Source organism: Phascolarctos cinereus, unplaced genomic scaffold (assembly GCF_003287225.1).
Source record: "Phascolarctos cinereus isolate Bilbo 61053 unplaced genomic scaffold, phaCin_HiC Scaffold_726;HRSCAF=1367, whole genome shotgun sequence".
Classification (NCBI taxonomy): Eukaryota; Metazoa; Chordata; class Mammalia; order Diprotodontia; family Phascolarctidae; genus Phascolarctos; species Phascolarctos cinereus.
The window spans coordinates 121,046,193-121,069,662 of record NW_027556098.1 but is presented as its reverse complement, the minus strand read 5'-3'; the positions used below and the strand labels follow the sequence as shown (position 1 = coordinate 121,069,662).

General features: G+C 39.6%; 1 protein-coding gene across 1 annotated transcript; it reads right to left on the bottom strand.

Moving 5' to 3' along the window:
* Positions 1 to 1,199: 1,199 nt before the first annotated feature.
* SRPRB (SRP receptor subunit beta) lies at positions 1,200 to 21,531 on the bottom strand. The gene is made up of 7 exons (NM_001396562.1): positions 21,342 to 21,531; positions 18,277 to 18,371; positions 17,361 to 17,438; positions 15,732 to 15,814; positions 10,317 to 10,453; positions 9,672 to 9,726; positions 1,200 to 3,347 (listed from the first exon to the last, which is right to left on the bottom strand). The coding sequence occupies exons 1-7, from the start codon at positions 21,487 to 21,489 to the stop codon at positions 3,134 to 3,136; spliced, it is 810 nt and encodes a 269-aa protein (NP_001383491.1). The 5' UTR covers positions 21,490 to 21,531; the 3' UTR covers positions 1,200 to 3,133.
* Between the last annotated feature and the right edge of the window lie 1,939 nt (positions 21,532 to 23,470).

Sequence of the window (23,470 nt, the reverse complement as noted above, 5' to 3'; positions counted from 1 at the left end):
GGGTTAGTGGCTGGTGCAAAGGGAATAGGGAACAGCAGCATAAAGGGGCAGGTAAAGGGAACCAAGGCGGTGGTGAGGGTACCACTGATGCCATTGGCCATAGAGTTTAAGGGGTTGTGAAGAAAGTCAAGTGTAGCCACAAGGGGGCTAAATGGATGTGAAGGAAGGGTTGAATACTAAGTCATGTATTAAATGGTAACCTACCCAGACTGTTGATCGAAGTAAAACATTCAGAATTAAGTGAGAGTTATATTGAGTAATTTGTTCCATTTGTTTGGAACTCTTTTTTTTTTTTAAGGGATGTGGATTTCGTCTGGAGAAAAATGAAGACAAGCAGTTCAATCGTGTTCCCTGATTACATGGAACCATCTGTTCTCTGTCTTCATTGAGGACAGAACAAGACAAAATTCATCTAAATTGAAACCAGTAATATTCACGTTTACACAGAGCCGAGTGCTGACAGCAGCAGCTGGGAAAACGGGAAAGTGCGGCATCTTCCATTCTGAAGATTACTACTTACTGTGCACACAACCTTCACAAAAACAATTTACCCTGGCCACTCTATACTGACCTTGAGTTCTTTTATGGAAAACACATTACTGCTTAAACCAAATTACGTCAAGTGAAACAAAACTAACAAAACCACAATGGGGGAGATTGGCGAGATCTTGGGCCCCATGATTATTTAAGAAGAATTTACATAAAGTTCGATGGCTATGAAACAACATCACAGACCCCAGGAACCTCCTCCACTCATTAACCAAATGGGCATCACTAAAGTCATAGAAATTGTTGGTCTGTCTGGCTAATGAAGACAGCCAACAGTCTGCCAAGCCCTTAGCAAAAGGGTTAATGGAGAAGGCAGAAAAGTCATAGGAACCCTTTGAAAAGCAGCTTGAAAAGCAGCTTGAAGAGGAGCTAAATGTGGTCCAGAGTACCAAATTATCTGCAGTTTGCCAAATGTCCTCTGGACCACCTGGAACCTTCCACTCTAGTAACAGACAAAAGTCACAGACAGAGCTTATGAGGCCTAACAACAGCGGGCATCTCCTCAGGGTCTGTTCCCTGTATCATGAACAGCATAGGAGTAAATCTGCACAGGGCCCTTAAAGCAGATCCTCAGTACAATAGAGGGATGTTTTATGTAGACTCCTGCAGGGGGGAGAGCCAGGCAATGGGGTAAGAAACCTGCATTCCAATGGTGAGAAACATTTTAATTGAAGGTTCCAAAGTTCACAAAACCAAAGAAAGACATTTGGATTTCAGTCACACAAAAACTGAAACACAAAGGAAACATCTGAATTCTTTGCTTTTACTTTATGAAAAATTCTTTCAAGGGTCCCAAGGACCAACCCCCACAGCTATAGGCTGCTCCAGAAGAGGTAAGGCAAAGATACAACATATTTTAGCAGCATTCTAAAAGTCTGACTGTTCAATCTTATGGAGATAATTCGGTAACTCATTCAATTAATACATCTTCTGCTTCCTCCACTGGAAAAATAGGAAAGTTTTTTTTTAAACTATTGTTTATAAAATGCTTTCAAAATCTTTATAAGTAAAGGCCCCCAAATGATACAATCCTAATGGCAGTATATACTCATTGTAGATCTCTCTCCTCACTGTAAATTAGTTTATGTCATAAATAAAAACCAGTTTCTCTCCCCTGCTTCAAACAGCCTTTGTTGTGACATTCCACTGCTTCTGCTAATGGGGTGAAATACTGGCTTAACACATAATTAAAAAAAATAAACCAAGAAATAGAATGAAACTAAATGGGAAATTTCATGAGAAAGAAAATAGACTGAGAAAACATGCCATTTAACAGGTTTTTCAAGCCACTGCTTGAATCTGTATTGAGCACCTCCCCTGTTCAAGGCTCCATGCTACATAACAGTGGCTTTTTCATTTGCCACACGCAAACATTAAACAAGGAAGCTATAATGGCACCTATGACCAAATTAAATTTTTTCACTGGTTTTTTTTTCCCTACTTCTGTTTCCCTAAACTACCATTTCTGCTAGCAATGGTAGTCCATAAGACTAAATATTAGCAGGAGAGGCTTTCAAATCAGAATCCTGACATGAGACATAAGAAAAGTTCTTGTCAATTTAAGGTTTTATTCCTTCCTAATAATAATGTTGGTCTTTCATATACAAAGGTGGCACCACACACCCACCAGTAAGGTATACCTGCTGAGCTGCTTTTCCAAGAGTGGGGATGGGGTTGCAAGGACTGCACAGTCTCATTCTGGACCTTCTGAGACTTGAGGCATTTATGTGGGAGGGGCAGGGGGCAGTCTGTAACTGTGAAACCTAACAAAGGTAATAGGGGAATCAAAGTGACTTTAGTCTCATCATGCTCATACATGATCTCTGCCCACTCCAAGTCATGCTGGCCATATTACTTACCAAAAATGTATTATTTATAAAACCCATAAACTTAAGAAGCCAAGAATTTCATTATAAAAACATAGATTTTTTTTAACACTGCTGAGTTTGCACACACACAAAACCTTGCAGAGAATCTTTCTGCTATTTATTCATTACTTAGTTTTATAAAATTAAGGGAGCCCAGTAAGACATATCATAATCAAGTATTTCATGAAAGTGGCTCGGAGTTGTTCAGTCACAATGAATTTGGCTAATCCAAGAATCATACTGTCTTAAGTTATAAAAAACTGTGTACCATGAGCACACAGTTGACACACTTAAGAAAAACTACCAGAAACCCCCAGTCAGGAAGGAGGAAAACTCTTCTTGAAATAAAAATGTTTATGGTAATGAACCTCTCTACTTGGAGTCTGTTGGAGATGGCAAAGTCCTTTATCTTTCCAGAGGATAAGATAAACCTTATACTCACTATTACAGACACAAGACAGAAATGAAAACCATTGTACTTGGCAATGGGACAATAAAGAAAAACTGAATTATTCGAAAAAAGAAGCTGGAAGGCTTTTAAAAAACTCCAAGCTGGCTACAGTACATTTATCCTTAATATCCTCACAATAATTTCTTTCCACAATAAGAAAGTATTTCCAATTATATTTTTCATCCCTTATCAACTCACTGCTAACCCACCCCATGCACGTGCCATCAAGGTCAGACATCTTCTGCTCTGCCCCAGCTCCGCCTCTTCAGGCCACCCGAGCCAGCCACTTCTCAAAGTCCTGGATGTCAGCAGAGCCGTCGTCTCCCATAGCTCCCTTGGCGCTGCACTCCAAAAATTCCACCTTCATTGGCAATTGAGAAAATTCAAATTCTTTGCCCTTCTTTCCAAGCTGAGTGATAACAGCTCCTGAGCTCTCCAGTGTGCTGGGGGCAGCAGTGCGAGTAACTCGCAAAGTATTACTGTCAGATCAAGGAAAGACATAAATTAGAAAAAGTAGGAAGGCCAAATTTCTACAGTACTGAAGATCCTTAAGAAACTAGAATATTTCAGAAGTCTCTCATAGCACTTATACTTCATATACATTATACTATAATGAAATTTCATTTTAAAACTGTTTTTTAAACAAAATAATTTTGCCAACTGTAATTTAATTTTTTCTTCCTGATACTGAACTAGGACGCACATGTAAATCTTACGAAGAATCCTTTACACATTATTATTCTATTTGCCTTATTCCCCCCAGAACTTTCATGCTTCTCTCTCACCTTGCAACAACACTATGAGATAAGAAGGGTGAATAAAGAAATTGAGGCACAAAAAGATGAAATTACTTGTCCACATGTGCAGCCCTAGTCCTGCCCTTTCCACTAAGTCATACCTGCTTCCCAAATGTTCTAAATACCAGTCCCCCTTTAGTAACCCTTTTCTTTCACAAGATTAGAATTTTAGAAGTTAAGTTTTCTTAAAGTATTATGAACATATTTTTATACTCATATTAGCTAACATCAGAGAAACATCGAGGTCCCTTTTAACTCTAGTTCTATTGTGCTAAGATTATTCATTTGCACTTCAACCTGATTATTATTTTTAATTAGATTATTAGGAAAGTCTCAATTTAAAGCATCTTAGTGCCATCTACTGGCTATTAAGTAGAGGTAAGCATTACTCCCAAAGTGTTTCTCTGAAGTGGTACAGTCGGAGATAAAAAGCTTGTCACTCTTTTTCCCAACATGATTTGCTTCCAACTAAAGTAGTGGAACACAGAATAGGTCTACAAAAAAACCTTCATGAATAAATGAATGAATGAATGAATAAATGAATGAATGAAAAGCATTTATTAACATTACATGCCAACTGGTCAGTCAATAAACATTTATTAAGCAAATACTATGTGCCAGGTTCTGTGAAGACTGTGGATAAGCACTAGGGATACAAAAAAAGGCAAAAGAGAGTCAGTCCTTGTCCTCAAAGAGCTCACAGTCTAATGGGGAAGACAACATGCAAAAAAGCTATAGTGGATAGATAGTCAAAATAGTCAGAGGGAAGGCACCAGAATTAAGGGAGATTGGAAAAGGCTTCCTATAGAAGGTAGGATTTTAATAGGAACTTGAAGGAAGCTAGGAGGCAAAGCTGAAAAGGGAAAGCATTCCAGGCATGGGGACAGCCATTGAAGCTTGACTGCAGAGCACATTAGGACTGGGAATGGGGGGAGGGAGATGGCATAAGGTGTAAGAAGACTGAAAAGATGGGGAAAAGGAACTGGTTAAAAAGAGTTGTGAACACCAGAGTATTTTATATCTGATGTTGGAGGTGACCAAGAGTCAGTGGCGTTTATTGAGTACAGAGGTGACATGGTCAGACATCACCTTGGAAGATCACTTTGACAGGTGAATGGAGAATGGCCTGCCATGGGGAGAATCTTGTGGCAGCAAGACCAGTCTAAATGCTGGGACACAAATACAAAAACAAGAGAGTACCTTCCCTCAAGGATTTAAATTAAAACTGGATGAAACAACATGTTGAAGGGAATAGTGGCCAGGGCAGAATATTTTGCTCTGGAAAGTCACAGAGACAGTGAATGATGCCACAGAACAGTCACGATGATGAGGCCTTGGTTTGATGATGAATCCCAGAACAAGAGTGTGTGCAGGTACAGGGAGAGATGGAGGGGGGGAAGTGCAGTGGATACAGGACAGCAAGGCAGTTGGCAAGAAGACAGACTGAGTCAATGGCTAGATGGGATGTAAAGAATGGGATGGTCTGGGGCTATCTGTGTGAGTTTGCTCTCATTCACTTACCCATGAGGACACATCAGCTCCAAAACTGGGTGGATTAACTCTCCTAGGACTTGGTCTCTGAAGGCTCAGTCTGGTGGGTGTAGTAACACCCAATTAACTATTTCTGTAGCCATTCTTGAAAGTGTTTTACTTAGAAACCCAAGTAAAACAGGACAGAATCTCCTGTCCTAGAGACTGAAAGCAGTAAGATAGGAATATAGTAAAAAGAACTTTGGTTTAAAGAGAGGGAATGCAAAGACTACAGCACAGGGAGTCCTTCTCTTGAGTACTGAGGTATCACTGTCTCAAAGTAAGAAAGGTTAAGGAAAATTTTATTCAGTGTTGAGGAGGAGGTGGAGGGGGGGAAATTGGTTCCTTTTCCCAACTCACTGCAAATGATGTAATCACACAAAGTAAGGGGAAGAGAATGGAAGGTACAAAGCATTAATAAGTCAAACTAAGTACAAAAATATGTCTATGCCCTGTTATCCAGCTACAAAGTGAGAAAAGTACAGGCCCTGGTAGAATTAGAAAAGCAACTGGTTATGGACAGATTGGCTGAAGATTGGTCATGCTCTTGGTGGCCTTCAAAAAGCTAAGCCTGACAGCCCAGGAGAAGCAGGAAGCAGCTGTGTAGAAGTATGATCACTGTCCTCTTGGTAGAGGATGAAGAGGGAGAAAAGGGGGTTGTATTTTCTCCCTGTTCTCACAGGCTATGGCATCTGCCACTCACCAGTAGTAGCAGAGAGAGAAAGAGACAGAGAGAAAGTTGGGGGTGGGTGGACAGGAAGCAGCTTCAAGAAACACGACTTTGACCCAAAGACCCCAGCTTCTGGGATAAGAACCCACTCTTTGAAAAAAAGACTGCTGGGAAAACTGGAAAAGAGTATGGCAGAAACTAGGCATAGACCCAAATCTCACACCACATACCAAAATAAAGTCAAAATGGGTTCATGACTTAGATATAAAGGCTGATACCATAAGTAAACTGGGAGAACAAGGAATAGTTTACCTATCAGATCTATGGAGAACAGAAGAATTCATGACCAAACAGGATAGAGAACATTATGAAAAGCAAATGGATAATTCTGATTACGTTAAATTGAAAAGTTTTTGCACAAACAAAGCCAATGCAACTAAGATTAGAAGGAAGATAGAAAATTGGGAAAGAATTTTTACAACCAGTCTCTCTGATAAAGGCCTCATTTCTAAAATATATAGAGAATTAAGACAAATTTATAAGAACACAAGCCATTCCCCAATTGATAAATGGTCAAAGGATATGAACAGACAATTCTCAGATGAAGAAATTAAAGCCATCTACAGTCATATGAAAAAATGCTCTAAATCGTTACTGATTAGAGAAATGCAAATCAAAACAACTCTGAGGTACCACATCACACCAACATGACAAAACAGGAAAATGATAACTGTTGGAGAAGGTGTGGGAAAATTGGAACACTAATACATTGTTGGTGGAGTTGTAAAATGATCCAGCCATTTTGGAGAACAATTTGGAACTATGCCCAAAGGGCTACAAAAATGTGCATACCCTTTGATCCAGCAATAGCTCTTCTAGGGCTATATCCCAAAGAGATCAAACAAATGGGAAAAGGACCCACATGTACAAAAATATTCATAGCAGCTCTTTTTGTGGTGGCAAAGAACTGGAAATTGAGAGGATGCCCATCAATTGGGGAATGGCTGAGCAAGTTGTGGTATAGGAATGTAATGGAATACTATTGTGCTATAAGAAATGATGAACAGGCTGACTTCAGAAAAACCTGGAAAGACGTATATGGTCTGATGCTGAGTGAAGTGAGCAGAACCAAGAGGACTCTGTACACAATAACAGCCACATTATGCAATGACTAATATTGTTAAACTGAACCCTTCTCAGCATTACCAGGATCTAAGACATCTCCAGAGGTCTCGGGATGGAAAATGCTGTCCACATCCAAAGAAAGAACTATGGAAGTCGAATCGCTATCACTTATTTTTACCTTCTGTTGAGTTTTGTTTCATCTTTCTGATGGTTCCTCCCCATTGGTTTTAATTTTTACTTACAACTTCACTAATGTGAAAATATGTTTAATAGGAATGTAAATGTAAAGCCTATATCAGATTGTGTGCCGTCTTGGGGAGGGTGGGGGGTAGAAGGGGAGAAAAATTTTCAACTCAAAAGCATATGGAGGTGAATGTTGATAAATCAATAAATTAATAAAATTGAAAAAAAAAGAAAAGAAAAAATAGAAACATGACTTTGAGCAGCAAGGAAGAGAGGCAATTATGGACTGAAGCACACTATCAGGAGTAGGGTGTGGTGGCAAGGGAATCATGAGCTAGTTTCAGGAACAGGACTCACAATGTACCTTGAACCTGATGGTAACGGCTACCCTCTAGGGAATCCAATTCATGAGTATGAGTGCCAGGTGGGGAGGTAACCCAGCGTGGTGTAATATTTGCAATTGTTAAAAATATTTTTAGACTAGTAAATTTCACAGATTTCCCTACATAGCTATTAAATCTCTAATCCTCAACTAAAGTCCTACTCTGGTGCCTCACTGTGGTCCAGAGGAGACCTTGTGTTCTTGAAGGTTATTCCAATGGACTGCAATTTGGGGTGATTAAGGCTTTAAGTAGAGGCATAGAGATAAGCTGTTGCTATCCTCAAAGTCCAACCTAGATATGTACAATGTCAGCACTAGAAGGTTGGGTGCCTGGTAATAACTTCTTTGGTTCATGGTGCTCCATAAGAATTCATGCACTAATACAATCTAAGTCTGTAAGAAAGAGTACCCACACAATCATAAATAAAAGTAACAAACTAACTGCTCAGTAAAGAACTTGCTTTATTTTTTAGCACATAATGTTAACATCAGAATCAAGTTTCATGTTAATTTATATAATAGAGTTGAATTGGACTTCAAGACTAGAAGCAGCAAGATATAGTGAATCTGGAATCAAAGACCTTAGTTCAATTTATGGCTCCTACATTTACCAGCTGTGTGACTACGGGCGAGTCGCTCAATTTCCATATTTGTGAAACGGGGATAACAACATTTGAACTCCTTGCATAACAGGGTTGTTGCAAGGAAAGCGTTCTGTAAACCATAAAGAGTTAAGTAAATGTGAGCCTTTAGTCTAATTCTTCCCTTACCGTCCTAATCCAATGCTTCGCTGTGGCACAGTGATTCAGGGCTCATGAAGGCCAGGCCAGCACTGTGACGGCTCCAGAAGTCCCCAATGTGTGTGCTGTCGGAGGACCGACCTGGCCCAGTCAGAAGCAGCACAGCAATCAGCTGGCTACAGGCTGAGGAAATTCTCAGCTACAGCAATTCTTGAAGACAATCTATTCAGTCTCAGAAAGGATGCAATCTATGATGGTACAGGGAGTACTCACATTTTTTAAAAGCTGGGCCTTTGACTTCATGCTCACAATGTGGATCAGCAACTCATCTGTTGATGTATAGTTACTATGAGAGTTGCCTTGGGCACAGGGATTAAGTGACTTTCTCATGGGTCACACAGTTACTTATAATGAATAAATGACACCTAAATTTAATATACTAAATATAATTTAATAAGCAAAAACGTTATGCACAAAATATTTTGTGTTTCAAATGGTGACTTTAGATCTGTTCAGGGCTGACTTTTCTAAAAGTTCTAAAAGCATATTTTTCAATCTTTCCAAAAATTTCTTTATTTTGGGAAAGTTTCTAATGCTTTAAAATTTCCAAAAATCTCACTTCTCTACTGCTAACAATGATTCAATTCATAGCTTCATCTCTGTATACACAGACTAGTTTTTTAAAATAAAAGTTAATAATTTCCATAATTATTTCCAGTCAGATCAAAACATCCAACCCTATGGCTATATACTGCATGGTATTTAAAATCAGGAAATCCCCTCCATCAATATATGTAGAGGCTCTGATATCTAAGCAACAAGCTGAGAGACAGTGGCTAAGTCATCTCCCTTTTCTGAGTCTTAATTTCTCTATCTGTAAAATGAGGATAACAATGTGCTACCTTCCCCCTAAGGTTGTTTTGGAAAAAAGCACTATGTAAGCCTTAAAGTTACTGTCATTCATTCATTTATTTATTTATTTTTGTCCAGGCAGTGGGGTTAAGTGACTTGCCCAGGGTCACACAGCTAGTAAGCGTTATGTGTCTGAGGCCGCATTTGAACTCAGGTGCTCCTGACTTCAGGGCTGGCACTCTATACACTGTGCCACCTAGCTGCCCCAATAAAGTTACTTTTACTTATACATATATAGATATAGCACATCTATATATTACATATGCACAGATATAGTATATAGATAGACAGATATAGATATGTATGTATAGGTATACATACATAGGTAAATATGTGTATACACATACAGAGAAACATACACATACAGACATATATATCTCAAAGATTTTAAAGTGCTCATAATTTCTGACACCCAATTTTTTAAATGACATGGATATACTCAAAAGCCTTAGATCCATACTCACAGTTCTTTTTCCAGCTGCTGCTGAATTAATTTGGCAGATTTTGCCATTGTGAGATCTAGAAAGATGAAGATGTTATCATTGGTTTAAATCAGGAATGATATTAGTAATAAGCCCTCCTACACAGAGGCACTTTCATGTTTGAGCAGTCTTTTATAGATTTTTTTCTTTTAAAAAAGGATGACCTTTATTTTCTTTCCTTCTCCACCACAGAGCAACTGTATCTGCACCTACAAGTTGTTTTAAATCGAATTACAATGCTAGACAAGAGAGGCATAATTTTAAATGTAAAGTGAAAATAATTTAGCAGCTCTGAAACACCTCATTAAAATAAAAATGATCAACAGGTATTTTCCTTTGTAAGTCTTTGAAAGAGGCTATTAGGACTACTGAGGCTGAGCAAGATCACAAAATGAGAGTCATGGAGCTAAAATCAGGGTTCAAAATACCTTAATTTATACTTAGTTATTCACAGTTGCTATCTCTTTTAATATCATAGTAAATGCTCCTCCCAATCACTAAGTTTAATAAACATTTGCATCACTCAGGATACACTGTCAAAATGTATGAAGATGTCAAAGAACGAGAAGCCAAAATGGTACTACATCTGAAGATGTGCTGAGATAATCTTACCAACATGATGATTACCTTGCTTATTGCAGGCTATCAATAAGGATGGTGCATTCTTCAATACCATGCTGTCAATAAGGACCTGATAGAGAAATTCAGCTACGTCTTTCACCTCCCGCTGGAATGTTGCACTATCCACCACAAACACAATTGCTCTGAATAAAATGAGAAAAAAAAATAAAACAGAATGAATTGTCACAATGAACTATGAGTTCTGAACTAGATCACATATGATGTCTTCCAGGCCTATATTTCAGGCATGAACCAGTAAAACAAGGGAATGCTATAGGTGGACAAATCAGAATCAGGCTCAGGACTTCCATTAGTGCATCTGCAGCTTCTAATCCACAATCATCCCTTTTTAGTCACTGAGACTCCTGTAATCCATAGGCAAATTCGAAAGCACCATATGAGAGCTTCCCTAGAAGTTTTCTCCACCCAATTCAACTCTCATAGATGACTTCATACCCTTCTTCATCTAAAGAATAACTTCATTAGTATTAAACATCCAAAAGAATGCCCCCAGAATAAGTCATTAATATCATCCTCCCCCTTTTTAAAATAAAAAACAATTAAGCAAGAGATTGAAATAAGATAAGCAATATCTTAAAAGGCTAAAGTCCAGTCAAAGTCAAGATGAAAAGCCAGACATCACTACTCTTTGCTTCCATCTTGGCCTTCTCATCACTAAGTCCTGAATTTCTTAAGGAAAATTCACTAAATAGTAGCTGAGGGCTGGACCCCCTACTCCCCTCCCAACCCTCCAGGTGCTAGAAGCTGAAAGAATACAAAATACATAATACTGGCCTAGGCCCTCATGGGATACGGATAAGAAGGAGGTGAAGGTGGATGGCCTTCTCGCAAGGGGAAGAAACCAAATGCAATGGCTTTTTCAGAGTCACACCCTCATTGCTTGGCTTCATGACATCATACATTCTGTTGGTTGACCTTCTACTTCACTGGCAAACATTTCTCATGATCCTCAATGGCTTCTCTTCCTAATGTTCCCAAGACAAGCTTTCCCCAGTGCTCAGTCCTCAGACCTACTGTCTTCTATCCTGATAGTGTTTTGCTCAGAGCTCTCATTTTCTCATATCAATGATCATCTTGTGCAAATAACACCGATTATCTTGATCTCAACCCTCAATGCTCACTCCCAAACACCAGTCATACTCCAATATCCCATTAATCCCTCAAATTCAACCTGTCTAAAGCTAAACTCTAATGCCCACTTGAGAATTGGCTTTTTGACACATTTTCCTGAAGCACACATAAGTGTGAGTCTCGCTTGAATGTGTATATTTGTTCTAAGACTTTTGTTTTTCTTCTTTTGAGGGAGAAGATGTAGAAAGGAGAAAAAATAAATTCTTTTTAACTGAAATTTTTTTACAGGTTTTTAAAAAAAGAATACAAGAGCTCAAACTTTTGATTAATAGAAGAACAGGCAGAACCTATGAGTCTCTTAGATTTCTGTTCATAGCACCAATATTCTCCAAGTCATCCAAGTTCAAAAACTCAATCACCTTTCAGTCTTTCCCCTGCCTCCCTTTTTTTTTTTGGCTAACCTCTTCATTTTACAGATGATAAAATGGAGGTGCAGAGAAGTGAGTGACTTGCCCAAGGTCACACAGATAGTAAGTAGCAGAGCTGGGATTCCAAGTCACGTCCTCTGACTCCAAGTCTGGCTTTCTTTCTTTGGCACCGTATGTGTGATGGGCCATGTGAGGAATGGTGCCTTCTTTCGGTAACTTTCAGCTTATAAGGGGAGTTAAGACACATTCTACAGCGATAGAAATAAGGTAAGAACCCTATAAATGGCACAGGAAATAGATGTTCTTAGAGTTCAGAGAAGGGAGAAATCATTTGTTTGGGATAATCAGGAAAAGCTTTGTGGAAAAGGTGGCATTTTTTGAAAAATGGGCTTTGAAAACAAGTCACCAAAAAAAAAAAAACCCCAAACCTAAAAAGGAATGACAGAAACATCAAATCAAGAACCAACATGTGATCATTCTAAGTTATGGCTAATGCCAATCTCAGCCATTCTCAATAAGCAGAGGAGAAACTCTAACTAATTCACTTAAATCAATTCAACCAACATTTTCATTAAGCACCTACTCTGTGCAAGGGACTGTGCCAGGATGCAGAGCCAGAAAAGCAAGAATTTGACAGTTCTTTGCATCACAAAGCATTTTGTACTCCACCGTGTGAATAAAACATGGGCCCTAGTAAATCAATAGAAAGTAGCTGAGTAAGAGAAAGCACTAACAAGCCACAGGGAGAGCAGACACAGGAACCCCAGAGACTTCCTAGAGCAGGCAGTCCCTAAGTTGGGCGCTGACCAGGATTCTGAAGGGCTTCTGGTGATGAGCGGGGTGGGAGGGGGGATCTGGACTGAAGAGGCTGCGGTGAGCTTTCCATTTTAGGCTGCTGAGTTTGTATTTTACTTTGGAAACTATGAGGGGATCCCAAATGAACGGTTACACTGATGGACAGGTTTTAGGAAGATGGTTTTGGCAGCTGTGCAGACAATCAGTGGGAGATGGGAAAGCCTGGAAGCAGGGAGACCAGTTAGGAGGCTACTACCATGCCCTCCATGAAAAATGGTGACAGCCTGAAGTACAGTGAGGGGTGTGAGGAAGCTTAGAGATCTCCTGAAGGTAGAAGTGATGAAACATGGAGAAAGGGAAGTGCCAATAATGAAGCTCTGGGCTTCTAATGCAGGATGTCTGGGAAGATGGCAACAGCTTCAAGAGAAATAGTAAAGTCTGGAGGAAGAGCAGGTTGGGGGGGGGGAGGGAAGGAACATAACCAGTTCTGTTCTGCCAGAAAGACAAATACTTGGATTAGATCTAGGAGGACATCTCCCATGCAAACTCTGTACCTCCTGGAGACGGTGCATAAATTCTAAACACATCAACCTATGTGTAACATTCTTCTGCAGCATTCCCTCTGTGAAACTCCTGAAGCTTTTAATATCTGCATAATGAAGTTTTCTATAAGATGCTAAAGTAGCGCAGGCTCTAAAAGGCCCCGTAAAGAGGCAGGACAAAAACAATGACCATGACTGCTGAAGAGCAGGAAGAGATGAGTGAAGAAGCAGGTTAAGTGTGAAGATGCTCCCAATGTGGTAAAGACAAGGATCTGGAGAAAAGTCATTCCATCTTTTCAGTATTATGTCACCTTGAAAACAGGTCTAGAAACAAAGTGGAAGATGTGGTCTGCGCAGATGAAGTCATACTGAGCAGAGAAAAAAATTGTGGAAGAAAAGCAGAATGGTGAGTGGGTCTCCTCATTGGAGAGAATGGAAGAATCAGAAACAGAGATGGCTATATAAAAACTCCTCTTCTGAAAAAACAATCAGGAAAGAAAATTGAGACTGAAAATTATAAAGAGTGGTGTTACTACACTGGTGGAAAAAATCAGATTGCCCAAATGAGTGCATCTAAGTAGCCATATTCACAGGCAAATACAGGAATCAAAACTATTCTCTTTTACGGGTGAAAAGGGGGCCCTTCTGAAATGAAATCTTTTTTATCAAAAATAAATCTCATCACTTCTGAAATCTGCACAACTATTTTGTGGGACTGAGGACAGGTACATTGTGGCTTTAGCAAGCTTCCCTCATTGATGTGATTTGTGCTTCACTTGATTTTTCCTAAGCATGAGAATCAGTCACTTAGTTTCCATATCATTTCATCCACAGTAAGATGTGTAGTGAATGAATTAAATCCAGAGAGCTTGGTCACGGTATGCCTATTTTCCAACTCTAACTGCCATGTGACTTGTAAAATAAAACTGGCTTTGTTTAAACAAGAGAACTGAACAGGAAAATAGTTTTTAACTGTGATTGTTTTCCTCACAAAACAGTACTTTTTAAAAAGTACTGAATTTTTAAATATCACCCAAAGCCATCCCCTTACTCCTTACCACAGACTCCTCTTGAACATATTTGAGTGAAACAAGCACACTAGCCGTATCTGACAACACACACCTCATTCTGGTCCTATGAACCAATACTCCTCTGGGGCATGTTTCATTTTCAGTCCTCTGAAGTCAAGACTGGTCGCTGTATCCATCAGATTTTTTTTTCTTTTTGGTGAAGCAATCGGGGTTAAGTGACTTGCCCAGGGTCACACAACTAGTAAGTGTTAAGTGTCTGAGACCAAATTTGAACTCGGGTCCTCCTGACTCCAAGGCCAGAGCTCTATTCACTGTGCCACCTAGCTGCCCCAGATTACTGGTATCTTTCAATGTTATTTTCCTTCACTACACAGTATTTCAAGAGGCAGTAGCAATAAAACATATATCTGGACATTTTCACAGAGAAGGAAAAAAAAATCTAATTATTTCCCCCATTAGAGTGTGAGCTCCTTGAGAGCAGGCACTGTCTTTTGGTTCTTTTTGTATCCCCAGCACTTAGCACAGTACCTGGCACATAGTAGGTGTTTAATAAATGCTTACTGACTAGCTGACTTCAATTTATAATTTCAGTTCTTGATTTCTGCCATGGATTAGGAAAGAGTTTTCAAAGACTTTTAAACTGAAGCAAAATAATTTTAGAACAGAATTTTTAAGGGGTCATTAATATTAGAACACATTGTCCAAATTATGAAATTCTTTTTCCTAAGCTCCTTAAGGTATCAGCCTTTTTTCAATTAACAAAAATGTATTTTCCTCCTGCTGTTTGCTCTCCTGACTCCTCTCCATTAGGGGGGAAAAAAAACCAACCTCTTGTAATAGGTATAGTCAAGTAAAACAAACCCCCATGCTGGCCCTGTCCAAAACTCTGCCTCACTCTACCCCCTGAATCCTTCATCTCCATCAGGAAGGTGGTAGCATAGTTCACCATCAGGCCTCTGAAATCATGCTTGGTCATTGCATTGATGAGAGTCCTTCAGTCTTTCCAAGTTTGTCTCTACAATGTTGTTCTGTACAAACAGTTCTGCTTCTGTTCACTTCACTCTGCATTAGTTAATACAAGTCTTCTTAGGTTTCTCATTTCACATGGACTAACAGTATTCCACTATATTAATATACTAGCTATTTCTTCAACAGATGAGTATTCCCTTAGTTTCCAGTTCCTGGCCACTACAATAAGAACTATTATATTTTTGTATGTATGAGTCCTTTTCCTCTTTATCTCTCTGAGCCAGAGTTAAAGCATCAGTATTGAATGATTTAGCTGTATGATAATTTACAGACAGTATTGGATTTGAAGAGCTCCTGAGACCTTTCCCAGTTCTTAGGTTCTACTTCAAGAATTTTTTTTTAAAGTATGGCCTTCATTGAGATATTTTCATGGAATGAATGTAACATTTAAATAACAAATACTAAATACAGCACCATCATAAAAGTATAGAGTGAAAATCACATAAGTAGTGTCAATTTATGTACTTTCTACAGAAGTATCAATATTATGTCTCTATTACTTACCTGGCTGAAGCCTTAAACCGTTCTAAGAATTGAAGCCTCAAGCTCTCATGACCAGGAAGATCAATCAAAGTCAAACTATTACCCTAGGAATTGACAACAATAACATAAAATTAATGTCAACAAAAACATTATTATGGAAATTCCATGTTCAGAAAAGAATAAACTTATTTACTAAAAAGCAAGTCAGGACAGGATACCAATATGCTATTTGAGAAACAACTTACTTTCACAAATTAGTATAGTTACTTTATGTACTTAATTTATAATATATGGGAAAAAGACCAAAAAAATGTGTGGAATCAATCTGAGTACTGTAGTAGGGCCTGTGGATAATTTTAAAAGGCCATGTTGTTCTCTCCTCAAGAAGTTTACGATCTAGGTGAGGAGAGACAAGAATAAATACATCATGCAACAGAAAAGAATCAAGTACTAATTGATTGATGTAAGTACTGAAGGAGTTCAGAAGAGAGATATTAGTGAGGACTAAGTCAAAAAAGGCTTTACACGGATCCTGAGATGGCTCTGGGAAGATGAAACAGATCTGAATTGGGGGGAGGAGGGACAGGTTGGAGAGGGTGGGAAGGAAGTCAGGTAATGGCATTCCACTTAAGAAAACTAGTCTACACTGCAATACTCACAAAGATTAACAAAAGAGGGGGGGAAACCAGTTGATTTTCAGATCCAAGCTACAAAGACATGGAAAAAATAAATTCAAGAAACTAACAAAATTAACCATTAAATAATATTCCATTGCACGTCCTGACAGCATAGGTCCCATTATTTTGTATATCAGTTTGGAAACATTACAGAAAAGTGACTAAACAGTCCATCTCTTTGCCAGCAGTGTACTCATTATTATGCATTCACAGAGGAAGTCAAAGAAAGAAACAAAGGTCCAAAATAGAACAAAATATTCAAGAAGCATTTTCTGCAACAGCAAAGAACTGGGAAAAAAAAACAAAAACAAAAAAACAAACTGGGTGTCCATCAGCTGGGGACTGATTGAAAAATGATGGCATATGAATGCAATGGAATATTATCCTGTGATAAGAATATAAAGAATTCAGTAAAACATGGGAAGATTAATATGAATTGATGCACAGCAAAATCAACAAAACTAAAAGAATAATATACACAATGACTATAACAGGGTAAACGAAAAGATCATGATCAAGAAGTCTGAGAAACTGGAAAATCAACGAATGTCAGAGACGACAAAGAGATGGACTAGTAGGGCAGAATGTCACATACACTGAAAAGATGTGGTCACTGTATGGGATACTTTTGCTTAATTGTTTTTCAGTGTCACAAAGAAAGGTTGGATCTAAAAAGGAGAAAGGTCCCTAACCCTAGAAATGAATGTGATATAAAGACAAAAGGCATGAACTTGTGTTTTCAAATGAAGCATGGCTTCTAAAATGGAAAGATAGCTTTTGAATAAGTAAAATTGGTTCCTGTGCATCAGCTTGGGAAGCTAACCATTATTTAAATTAGTTTTTTTTTAATGGGAAAATGTATTCTAAGTTATAAACAACCAACTTCTAATTGAAACTCATTTGTAAATTGAAGACTTCCAATATGCTCACACAAATAATGACGTGGGTATTCTAGATTCTGGTGAATTCTTACCCTGTCGTTGTTGACTCGGTACACAGCAGAGCTATCAGTAATAGATGTCTGGGTATTTCTGTAAAGGCCTGTTAAAAGCTGTAAAACAAGGAGATCAGATTAAATTAATCCTCAGGCTTACTGAGCATGAAATTCTTTTGGCCCTCCAAGATGGAAAGCCCAACAAACTGACTAACACAAAAATAAAGTATCAAAATTATTCTTCTTTTCAAATTGTCAGTCCTGCTAGGGGTCACTCAGAATAAGATATTCTTGATTTCCATACCTCTAAAACAACTTGACACAAAACTTTCAGTTCACATTAGAAACAAAATTATATTTCAAAAGAAATTAGTATTAATGACTCGAATTTATTGTTTTTTTCACAAATGCTATTTTTAGTGATTTTTATTTTTAAAAGGAAAGGAAAAGAGACAGAAAGGAAAGATTTTACACTAATTCTGTAAGATTAACTATGAAGTAGCTCATTTCAAAAGAAGCCCAACCATTCTAGTATGCCAATAACAGCCATCATGAGAACAGCCTTACCAACTTTCACTGAAGGGTTTGCCATCCTTACGGCTTTTAACAATATTACTACAATATTTCTGCTCCTTCTGCCTCTTTATCTGTCCTGGCATCTTCAATAATTGGGTGAAAGGAGCAAAGGGGAAGTGCTAAGCATATTTTCTAATGTCCAGTAAGTTCAATACCATTCAGTCAGTTGTGGTAACCACATGAAAACTGAAGTGGTCAAAAGCTGGCAGCTTACATGCTTTCCAAGATCCCCTTTTCCTACCTAAGAGGGAAGGAAATATCTCCATATTTATCAGAATTAATTTACAAAATTCCACAAAGCAACCAATGGCTCAGACAAATATTGCATATTTCTCACATTTGTCCCATAACTTTATTACATAACAGTAAAAACATTTACCCTGACAAAAAGGAGCGTCTTCCCCGAGTCACAAAGTCCCACCAGAAGTACAGCCCTTCGACTGCTCTTTCTGCTTCGAATGAGTTTCCAGCATACTGTGAAAGTGAAGAGAAAATAGTTAAGATAATAGAACCACACAATTTCAGGGACAGAGAATACTTTAGAGATCACCTGGTCCAAATGTCTCATTTTACAAAAAACAAAGCCAAGACTAGAACAAGTCTTCTCACTCCTTATCTATATTCACTATACTAGGTAGCTTGGTGAGGAACTGAAGTCAGAAAAGCCTGAGTCTGAATCCTGCTTCAGACACTCATAAGCTGTGTGACCCTGGGAAAGTCACTTAACTTCTCTGTACCTCAGTTTCCTCATCTGTAAAACAGGGATAAAAACAGTAGCTACCCCATAGGATGGTTGTGAGGATCAAATGAGTCAACATCTGTAAAGCACTTTGCACATATTAAAACACTATATAAATGCTATTATTATTAATTAATTAATTTATATATAAATTATTGCTAATGAACAACAGGAGGGAAAGTTTTTTGGAGCAGTGGGGGAAATTATACTAAAACAGGCCCGCACAACCTGCGGCCCCGGCCGCTAGCAGCATGCCAAAGGATTTCGGGCAGCCCTCGAAAAATGTAAATGATGTTACATATTTTTCTGGCTGCCCAAAATCCTTTGGTGTGCCATGAGGGGCCCAAGGGCCTCAGGCCAAAGGTTCTGCAGGTCTGTACTAAAAGGTATCTTAATCAACTACATTTATTATGAAACCAATATGAAGCAATACCTAACATAAAATTAAATGCAAAATACAAACTAAGTAAATGTAAAGTAATTTGGGAGTGGGGAAGCACCATCAGCTGGGAGATCAGGAAAGGTCTCAGATGGCACTTAAGCTGGGCTCTGATGGGAGCTAAGAGTTCTAAGGGGCAGGGGATGGGGCAAGGAGTGCATCCCAGGCACTGCAATGGTACAAGCATGGATGCATACAAAGAAAAGCAGGCAAGTCAGTAGGCTAGAATACAGAGTATGGGAGAGATTCACTAATTTATATGCAATCCTCTTTTTGTGTTCTATTTTGTATACAGAAATGCTCTTTTTTTTGTTATTTATAAGGTTCAGAATGAAAAAACATGCTTTTAAAATTCCAAACCTAACAAAACCTCTTCAAAATATATACACATATCCATGTACATATGTGTGTGTTATACGCACACACACACACACACACAAAAACACACACATCTATGTTTATATCTATAAAGAAATGGAAAACAGTACTGGACATGGATGAAGTTCACCAAGTTCTGGATTTGAATCTTACCTCTGACATGCAAGTCATTTAATTAGAAGAATCGGGTACGTCAACTGACAAAAAAAAAATTTGCCTGGTCCTGTGGGGCAGTCTTAAATTCTGGTCCTGAGTCTCAGTTTCTTCATGTCATACCCACTAACTGTGGATGTCCCCCAAGGCTCCATCTAAGGCCCTCTTCCCTTTTCTCTCGATACTCTCTGACTTGGTGATCTTATCAGCTTCCATGGGATTAATTATTATTTACATGCTGATGATTCCTAAACCAATTTATCCAGTTCTAAACTCACTGCAGAGTTCCAGTTGCATTTGGAGATTTCAAATTAAATGTCCTGGAGACAACTCAAACTGAACATGTCCAAAAGAGAATTCATTATCTTTCTCCCTCAAACATACACCCCTTTTCCAAAATTCCCTATTACTGTCAAGAGCACAACCATCCTTCCAGCCACCCAGGCACAAAACTTCTCTCATTCTCATTCCCCTGCCCCCCACATATTTCTGCCTTCACAACATCTCTTGCCTAAATCCTTTTCCTTCCATTCATAAAACCACCACCGTAATTTAGGACCTCACAACCTCTTGTCTACTAAAGGGTCTACCCCTGCCTCAAGTTTATCCCCACTTCAATCTGTCCTGCATATGGCTGTCAAAATGATTTTACTAAAAGATTAATGTCTGACCATATCACTCAAAACACTCCGATAGCTCCCTATTTCCTATATAATCAAATATAGGTTCCTCTATTTAGCATTCAAATCTCTTCGCACCCTGGCCTATTCCTATCTTTTCTGTCTTTTAATACATTACTCCTCTCTACAGGCTCCCTACAGACAGAGGGAGGAGTAGAAGGGGCTAGATTGTCTTCAGGAAACTACAAGGCCCCCTTCCGTGTCACCACATTTCTTGGGCAACAAAAGTCACTATTTAATAATCTGCAATACCAATATTGCACTATTCTGCCCTATCTGCAACAGGTCATTATACAGAACAGTCTCTTAAGAACTGATAAAAAAAAAACCTGTCAGATCGAGGGCAATGGAGAGCTCTGCACATCGAAGGCGTGAACAGGAGGGCAGTGAAGAGGCACATGTTGGTGTGCACAGGAGAGCAATGGAGAATAGGTTGGGTGTGAACAGAAGGGCAATGGTTAAGTTGGGTAGGGGTGTGAGCAGGAGGGCACGTGGCAGGTGTGAGCAGGCTTCAACACGTATCAAACGAGGATCTTCAAAGAACAGGAGGCAAGGATGGCAGCACAGAAATATTAGGCGCTGTCATATAGCAAATGGGGGTGGCTAGGAAACAACTGGGGAAATGCCCATTGGCACCCCCTTCGTGGCAGGGACGGTGGGAAGGCTCCCTAGCTCGCTGGACTGAGCTCCTGCTACGTGGCCTGGAGTGGCACTAGAGGGACGGAGATCTGCTTCAGGGGAGGGACTATCCTGATGGGTGGGATCAGAGATACTCCAGAGTATCCAAACCCACCTCCCTGCCCGAGGGGGGATGGGGCAGGGGACTAGACTAGCTGACTATTTTGGAGAAGGTGTATAGGGGCCAGAAAGGGAGGAGTTCCTGGGTTACTCAAAAAATGACAGACATGGGGAATGTACCACGTGGATGCGGGGCCCACCAAGAGAGGAATTCGGGGGCTCCCATTACCAGGCGGCCCCCCCAACATTGCCCAGCTCGCACCCTGGACCCCTCAACAATCCAAACGGCCTGCCAGGCCGCTGTGGCCTCCTCTCACCCAGAGTCAGCAGAACGACAAGCAGCGCCACCAGCACGGAAAGCATCGCGGGGTCCCTTTGCTGCAGCTCCTGGCGCAGAGAGTCCAGATGCGGCTGGAAGGTACCACCTCCGACCCCCATCTGCTCAGCTTCCGCCGAGACCATCATTGAGCAGTGCCGCCGCAACAGAAAGACGTGGCCCTCCAAGCTCTACGCCGTCCTAGGGGAGCGAAGCATCATGGGAATCGTAGTCTTCCGGGCCTCCTGCCCCAAGCCGGTAGTGGACAAGTGTATTTCCTGAAAAGAGCCTTCTGGGAGTTGTAGTTTTGTTAATCTCTCCTTCTCCCCCATATACCTCCCTATACCCCATACCGGACTTTGGCCCCAAGCCTTGTTATGTTAAAGTCGAGGAGAGGTCCGCAATAGAGAACTGAGTTCTGGTCCCTGCTGCCAAAATCTGAAATTATAAAAAAGTGGTTCCCAAATATTGTACCATCGGTCCCCCAAGTAACAATTCTGCACAGCCGATAAAAATTTAACTCTTAAACTCCAGAGCTTTCTCTGACCTTCTTACAAACTGCAGTATCTCCAAGTCTCTCTACCTTGCCAATTTTGAGCCCATGCACAAATATAAGATAATTAGGATTTGTAAAAGTTTATGTTAAATGCCTACCTGTGGGTAGCCATGGTTTCAGTTTTCTGCAACATGAAAGATAAGGTCTCTTGGCCATGAGAATATCATACTTTTTCTAAGCTAAAAGAGACCCTAGAAGTGAGTCAAGATATGTAAAGCACTTTGCAAATCTTAAAGCTGTATATAAATGGTACTGATGAGGAGGAGGGCAATGATGTTGATGATGGTTGTGGTGATGGTGGTGATGATGATGATGATAACTCATTTTATATGTGAAGAAACCAAGATCCCAAGGTTAATTGATTTTTTGTTGTTCAGTCATTTTTCAATTGTGCCCAACTCTTCATGACTTCATCTGGTGTTTTCTTGGCAAAGATATTGGAGTGGTTTGCCATTTCCTTCTGTAGCTCATTTTACAGATGAAGAAACTGAGGCAAACAGGGTTGAGTGACTTGCCTAGGGTCACACAGCTGGTAAATGTCTGAGGCTAGATTTAAACTCAGGAAGATGAGTCCTGACTCCAGGCCCAATGTTCTGGCAAGCTGCCCTTTAAGCACCCAAATTGTGATGTCACCCAAATAGATAAGGTATTTATACTGTCTATTTTTACCATCTAAGGCTGGTAAAAACAAGACAAAAAGGTATAACGGCATTGAAATAAAGAGATGTTAAATATCTAAGACAAAACAAAATATCCACTTTCATAGCCATGAGGCTCAGTCACTCATGTTTTGTTAGGGAGATACTTTTAAAATTTGGACTTCCCATACATCACAACATTTTACCTTTCAATGATAAGGAGACACTGAAGTGGTTAGACAAAACCAGTTTTTGGACAGACAATGGATTCATCAATTTCAAATCCACCCTTGTGATTAACTGGAGGGAGTAGTCTTAGCAGTTTCAAAACTGTCATTCACAATGGAGAGGGAGAGATCAGCAAGTTATAAAGGAAAGCAGATATGTAGCATAGATCCATAGCAACTACCATATTTATTTTTTAAAAAGCATGTATGTTCTCAAAGTTTGTTGGTTTTTTCTGTTTTTGTACATGTATGCATATTGTCCCAATAACCACCAGCTTTTTACTCTGCCCTCCTCAGGACACCACCCATCTAGATTTTACCCATATGCTGCCATGAGAAATATTGAGATAGAATGCTTGCCCACAGATTCTGTAGCTACCCCTGTGTAAATCAGAGAGCCCTCTGCCACATCTCTTCCAGGTCCATCCACAGTCCCAAAAGTCAACTCTAAAACTGCTTATACGCTTTTTTCTTGATCCCTTTTCAGGTCTTTCCAACCCTATTAAGTCGTAAGGGTTGTTTTCTTCCTTTTCACCTACACTGAGTTTCTAGCATTATTTTTATTTTATTTTGGCTAGGTAATGGGGTTAAGTGACTTGCCCAGGGTCACACAGCTAGTGTTAAATGTGTGAGGCCGCATTTGAACTCATGTTCTCCTGAATCCAGGGCCGGTGCTCTTTCTACTGCACTACCTAGCCGCCCCTCTAGC

Coding starts and splice junctions, on each gene's coding strand:
- SRPRB (NM_001396562.1), bottom strand. CDS start 21,489: ATGATGGTCTCGGCGGAAGCTGAGCAGATGGGGGTCGGAGGTGGTACC. Junction 15,815..17,360: donor ACCGAGTCAACAACGACAGG/GTAAGAATTCAC, acceptor GTCAATTCCTAG/GGTAATAGTTTGACTTTGAT. Junction 9,727..10,316: donor GATAGCCTGCAATAAGCAAG/GTAATCATCATG, acceptor TCATCTTTCTAG/ATCTCACAATGGCAAAATCT.